Here is a 6,872-nt window from a genome sequence, read left to right on the forward strand (position 1 = left end):
TCTATTTATAGAAACGGCATGTGGCTTAAATTGTACAAATCCGGAATTTCCGGTAAAATTCTTAGAATTGTACGGGATATGTATAGTAAAGTAAAATCGTGCGTAAAACATTGTTCCTCATATTCTGATTTCTTTTCATATGCAGAAGGGCTTCGTCAAGGTGAGGTAATGTCACCTCTGTTATTTTCTATATTTGTGGAGGACCTAGAGTTGTTTCTACAAAATGACATAAAATTTGGCATACAAATTGACGATATTTTACTTATACTTTTACTTTTTGCCGATGACATGGCTATTGTTGGTAAATCACCGAGAGAAACTCAGACTCAATTGGATAATTTATACGAGTACAGCAAAACTTGGGTGTTACAAGTAAACACAGACAAAACAAAGATTATGGTTTTTCGTAAAAGAGGTGGACTATTGCACTCCGAAAAATGGACATATAATGGCATACCAATAGAATCTGTAGATAACTTCAATTACCTTGGGCTGGTATTTAAATATACAGGAAACTTTAATCTAAATCAAGAGCATCTAGCCGGAAAGGCCCTTAAAGCGATGAACCTTTTATTACACAAATGTAAAATGTATGACCTAAAACCAAAAGTTCTATGTAAACTATTTTACGCATTCATTGGTTCTATTTTAAGTTATGGGTCAGAGATATGGGGCTACACAAAAAGTAAAGAAATTTAAAGGATTCACTTAAAGTTTTGTAAGCGTTTACTAAATGTCCCCACAAATACATGCACTGCCGCAGTCTATGGGGAACTGGGTAGATACCCTCTGTTTATAAATCGCTACGTTCGCATTTTAAATTATTGGCTCAAGATTATTTCGACTGATAATATTATCTTAAAGCGTATCTATTCCCAGGCTGTAGCCGATTGTGATGATGTTAACCGAAATTGGGTACACAATATAAAAAATATGCTTAACGAATACGGACTTCCCTTGAACGTAGCTCTGTGCTCGATATGTATAGGTAGTTCAAAGTTACCTTAGAATATGAAACATATTTAAATGAAGTCCCTAAAAGCCTAAGATATTATTTTTGTAGATTGAGAATGTCTGCCAATCCTTTACTAATCCAGACTGGGAGACACATTAATAAACATAGAAATGAAAGATATTGCTCGTACTGTTTAAATAACAACACATTTGATATAGAAGACGAATACCACTTTGTATGTATATGTCCTTGCTTTTCCGATTTAAGAAAAAAGTATATAAATAAGAAATATCGTACCACCAGTGTTTAAATATACACAGTTATTGAAAAGTGTAAATAGAACTGAACTTATCAAATTATCTTCATTTGTAAAAGAAGCATTAGGTGTACGTTCTGCCTTTTATAACAGTATTGTGTAATTGTTCATCTCCACTGCCTATTGGCAGTCATTAATAAACCGAATCTAATTAACTATTGTTACATGAATAATACTTACTTCTTTCTTACTGTTTATAAACTGTATGTTTACTCAATAACCATTGCTGTTATGTATGTTTTTATACTACCGGTACTCGTCGACGATCTGACCGTCAAAGCGCTGTACCCTGTTTTGGGGTCATTTTGAGTTGTATACCTCGTTATGTAAAAAATTGATAGTGAATTTGTTTTCAGAGAAGTCGATTTTTCGTTATAAATTGATTATTTTCATTCTAAATGATGTTTTTACCAATTAATATCATAGCCACAAGCTAATCACCTATGTTCACAACGTGAATAACACATGTACAAACAAAACAAGTGTAGTTCTTAGTTGTTCTTCGATTGGAAAACTAAACTTTGTATGCTTTGCTCTATCAAAATAATATTACGCTCAATTTTTTATCCGCTTATCAGAAGCCAGGCTAGACTCGCCTGATGTATCAGTAGTTTGCTAAACAAATTAATTGCCGTTACTTTCCTCATACACATTAATTGTAATGTTGCTAGTGCCAGCGGTGTCGGCGATGTCGACACTCATTCCACCTGCTGGATATCGCATTGTTTGCCACAAGAAAAAGAATGTGGATGCTGAAGATTGCTATATCATATTGCGACATAGCGTTTACACTATGCAATCTTTTATTCACAAAAACTAGTGCGATATTGTAATTTCTTCCAACTTTCCTTTATTTTATAACCAATTGATATATGAAGGTCACAAACATGACCCATAGTTGCAGAACATAAGTTTAATGTGTATACTAACTGTTTTATATGAACATGTCGCTCATATTGGCATTGTTTGCGTATTTGCAGTATTAATACATATATATTTTATTTCTCAACGGTGAATTTACATTTAAAACGTGCTCTTTGCCAAAATTCTCTCGCAGAACACCACGCGTTCTGTTCGCATTTCGCAAGAACCTACTTGACGTCTCTGTGATGCCTTTATTGACTGTGCCAACTATTAATGGGCCAAATAATGAATGCAAAGAACCAAAACAATTCAACATGGCATCATCATCGTTCAAACGCCATCACTTTTTAAGACTTCCCAAATGCTATATTAGTGTAGACATTAACCGAACGTTCCTTGGCACTTGTTACGGTCTATTTTCTTTCATTCCTTGTTATAACTGGTAGACCCACATCCTGTTTATTTTCCTGAGTAAACATTTTACCGCTCACCACACAATGTTATGCAACAACTGTCTTATGTATGAACCTACTGTGGTTTCATTTATTTTTGTTGACATAAAATTTCGCGAATTCGTAAAATCGGGCAAAGACATTGGATCTCAAATTCAGTACATACTACATAATAATTCATTTTCTGCATTTAAACAGTTTTATGTAATCCATTGCTTTGATTATGATAATAAAAATACGCAATACATTTCAAATCAAAACTATTGACTCACCAGATTTGAAAGTTGAATTGTTCAAATTAGTTTATTATTTGTGAGCGTTAGCAATTTTTCAAATCAGTATGGACTTAACTACGCTAGGAACCGTAACCCGTGACTGTCTGTGTAGTTAAATTAAGCAGACGACGAATGCTAAAAGCGTCTGCTCTAACCACTGGTACACTACATAGTGTGTATGTATTCAAAAGCATTTAACAGCTTGTAAGACAACGTTGGCCAGTCTAGTGTTTATCATTGAAATCTGAACAAATTTGCTGCTTTCAGGGAAAACGGGGCTTAATGCATGTCAAATAAGATTAGCCTGTGCACACTGATTAGCTGTATCAATTATTTGAAGAAAAAAACAACACATCTCGACCTGTGCTTTAAGACACACTCTTTATAAATTTGAATTAATTGTGGTCATTTCAAACTTGCGATATAAAAAGCTATAACATACTTTTGAAAACTGAGTTGCGTCTAAGATTATCCAACAGCGAACAAATTCAGTGCCTTCAGCGCTTTGATATTTAATGTTATTGTGATGAAACTATTAAGTGACCTTGCTTCATTTGCGTATAAAGGCTTGTTAAGGCGTAACATACTTAAAACGGTTTGCAGGACGGAAAACTATAGCGTTCTTTTTGCCTGGTTAATGGATCCCCAAACAACGCTCGGCGATCAAGAGCACTCACATCTAATGGGAGGCTGGCATTTACAGTTAATACATCAAACGGACAATTAAAGAATGGACAAGCAATAAATTATTTCTTAACCATTTAAACCGCGACGTTTGCGTTCCCCGGTAACAGACATACAACTTTGCGTAACTTTGTTTCAGCCGAAGCTATTGCATGCCAATTCTTGCAAATAACTGGGTTGTTACGGAATATAAAAATGACTTCTTTGAACTAACTTGCGCTGTTTGTTTTTGTTTAAACACTAAATAACTTTGACGCGTGTAGCAATTGTATATTTGGCAGACTTACGATAGTAAATTTCAATAAAATGAGTCTGAAAATCAGCCCTGAGAACAACATTTATTATACAAACAATGACTTCTCGGAAATTGTTCTGACAATCAGGACATTCATGGGAGGCAAAATTATTGGAGCATTTCAAATAGTCTTGGAGATTACTCGATGAGAATGATAATTCGAATTTCAAATAGCTCTTCCTTTTTATAATAAAGATTCGACTCAGCGGTGTTAGCACCAGTAAGAGAGTAATTTTGTCCTGTATCACACTTTGAAGTGTTTTACATTTTGATGCGTAGAGAGCCCTTCCTTTATTTTTTTCTTTTCTTATTGCAGTGGATCTACCCTAATAACATGACCTATTCGAGGGCGTGGATCTATTACTGTAAAGCCGGTGGGTTAGCTTTCGGCTTCATATCCGGCGGTGTAATGTCGGACAACTTCGGTCGGCGCCGGACTACCTATGCCTCATTTATACTGCTGTGCGCTGCACAGTGCATGACGGGTCTGTTCCAGAGTCTCGTTGCGTTCATAGTCTGCCAATTCTGTGTCGGCACAGGGGCCGGTTAGTAACACATAATTGAGTATCGCTCTGTGAAAACGGGGCTTAATGCATGTGCCTAAAGTGTTGTTCCAGATTTTCGTGTGCAGTTCGCAAAGGCAGATACGGGAGGACACTTTACGCCTAGACTGGGTTTTCGCAAAGAGACTTCATTTAAACAACAACAAAAATATTATCGTCTGTGGACTGCAAATGCTAATCTGGGACAACACAAAACGCACATGCATTAAACCCCCATTTCCCAGAGTAAGACGCATTATAAGTTTCATATTAATATTGTTTTGCGGCTTCATATATCACGAATTATTAAACACATTCGATGTCCTGACGTAAATGACATACATGAATTGAAATGAGTATTTCGTTTCAATGTAGTTCTCAATAACGCTGTTATTTAATTATGTTTATTTGAGTATGACAAATATCGTCACAGGTTACAAGTATCTCAAATATTTATTTTTAAACGCTTTGTGTATTTGCAGTGTATTCATGTTCGGCTTTATTACCACAGGATGCTTCATACTGTCCAGCCTCGTTCTGGTGATAGAGTGTCTAGGGCACGACTGGCGGGACATTTGCCTGTGTCTGCTGCCCTGGTGGACGGGGCCGAGCCTCCTCTCCCTGGGGGCGTGGTTTCTCCGGCACTGGCGCCACCTGGCGGTCATTTCCGGTCTGGCGGGAGCTCCATTGATAGGAACCTACTTGTAAGTGTCTTGTTTCATGTCTTTGGGATAGATGAATCTTTGCATGAACACTTTAACACGTCCATATATTTAGAAATAACGCGGACGTCGAAGTGACAAAGTTCAAAGTATTAAAGATGTAATTGAAAATAATACTATTGCTGATGGGTATTTTCCTTAATGCTGTTAACTGTCATGGTACCATTACCGTCCGTTCATGGACAAACCTTAAACGTTTAAGCGATAAAATGTATCCGGGCTTAGTTAAGACAATATTGCAAATAATTTGTCTGTTGTTTTTTTTTCATGTCGGAGCCTATGAATAATGCATGATTGTATAATGGTAAATACCGACAAATGTCGTCATTTGCATTGTTGTGTCCCAGAATTGCATGAATGTTTTTATGAAACTCAATAAGAGAGGGTCGATGACCGGTTCCACCATCTCTTATTAAGTGCCCGCTTATGGCTTTTTGCATTATGTAGTACATTCAATCAATAGTGCGACTGAACTTGCCAGAAGTATGTAAGCTTTCGTCTTATCGGACAGTTAGCACAAGTCATATGCAATTACGGACGGGTTTATTCTTTTATAAATTGCATAAAAGGCGGACATTTCTATTGATATATCATTGTTAAACAGTGCAATTGTGTAATCGAAAGGGTTGTTTTGAAAGAGCTTCCACCTTTAGTTCTGGCCAACGACTGTAATGCTTTATGGGGTAATTAAACAATAATAATAATCGGTACGTTACAGACATAGATAAAATTGTATTTTAACGTTATTAACAGTATAATTGATTCAACCGGTATATAAATTAGTTTTGGCAACGTAAGCACTTTATTTATGCAAATTATTACCAACTTAAAATATTTGTATTGTGAAATTATTGTCAACAAGTTTCTTGAGCCTTGCACAATGTTTTTCAGTCCAATACACGCTTGCAAAATATGAACTTTCATTTTCCCTTACTGTTGAGTTCAAGATGTACGTGTATAAATCACTATATGTGCCGCTTTCTGGAAAAACGGGCCTTAATGCATATGCATATAGTGTCGTCCCAGATTAGCCTTTGCAGTCAACGCAGGCTGATTACCGGTAGTGACGACACTTTGCGCCTTAACGGGATTTTCGCTTAAAAGAGACATCCTCTCCTTTAAAAGAGAAATACCACGCAAGCGGAAAGTTTGGTACTTGATTGGCCTGTGCGGACTGCACACGTTAACCTGTGTCCGACACTTTTCACACCCTGTGTCCGACACTTTTCACACACGGATTCTGCCCCGTTTTCAAAGAGCGATGCTCATATTTATTTTATATTCTAGTATGTAGTTTCTCATTTTATTTCGAATTCAGTTTAAGTAATTCTTATTCATTTTATTGAAACAACACATGTATAAAAAAGAAAAAACAAACGGTTATGCTTCAGTATAACAGATACAAGACTATTTTAGCCCATCGACACAATGAAATCTATGACGAACGCTGTTGTACAAAATACAAAATAAACTTTCATCTCAACTTTTCAGTCTTGTGCTAGAGAGCTCCAGATGGTTGATCTGCAAGAACCGGTTTGCGGAAGCGGAAAGCGTCACCAAGGAAATGATCGCCTGCAACTGTAAACCTGTACCGGATATGACGTCACTGTTTGATATATCACGCGCATGCGTGCTGACAACAATGCACACAAAGAAATACTGCTATTCAGACTTCAATGTCGACTCGGCGTCTTAGAAAGGCAACGGTAGCCCTTGTATTTACTTGGTAAGTTGCGGAGAAGACAGAATCGGAGGAAAAAAATTGCA

At 36.7% G+C, this 6,872-nt stretch overlaps 1 protein-coding gene across 1 annotated transcript; it reads left to right on the plus strand.

Annotated features, from left to right (window-relative positions):
* Window positions 1–810: 810 nt before the first annotated feature.
* Window positions 811–6,801, plus strand: LOC127863941 (solute carrier family 22 member 15-like). The gene is made up of 4 exons (XM_052403623.1): window positions 811–982; window positions 4,158–4,386; window positions 4,895–5,087; window positions 6,597–6,801. The coding sequence occupies exons 2-4, from the start codon at window positions 4,176–4,178 to the stop codon at window positions 6,799–6,801; spliced, it is 609 nt and encodes a 202-aa protein (XP_052259583.1). The 5' UTR covers window positions 811–982; window positions 4,158–4,175.
* Window positions 6,802–6,872: the final 71 nt, after the last annotated feature.

The sequence above is a fragment of the Dreissena polymorpha genome, unplaced genomic scaffold, assembly GCF_020536995.1.
Source record: "Dreissena polymorpha isolate Duluth1 unplaced genomic scaffold, UMN_Dpol_1.0 chrUn064, whole genome shotgun sequence".
Lineage (NCBI taxonomy): Eukaryota > Metazoa > Mollusca > Bivalvia > Myida > Dreissenidae > Dreissena > Dreissena polymorpha.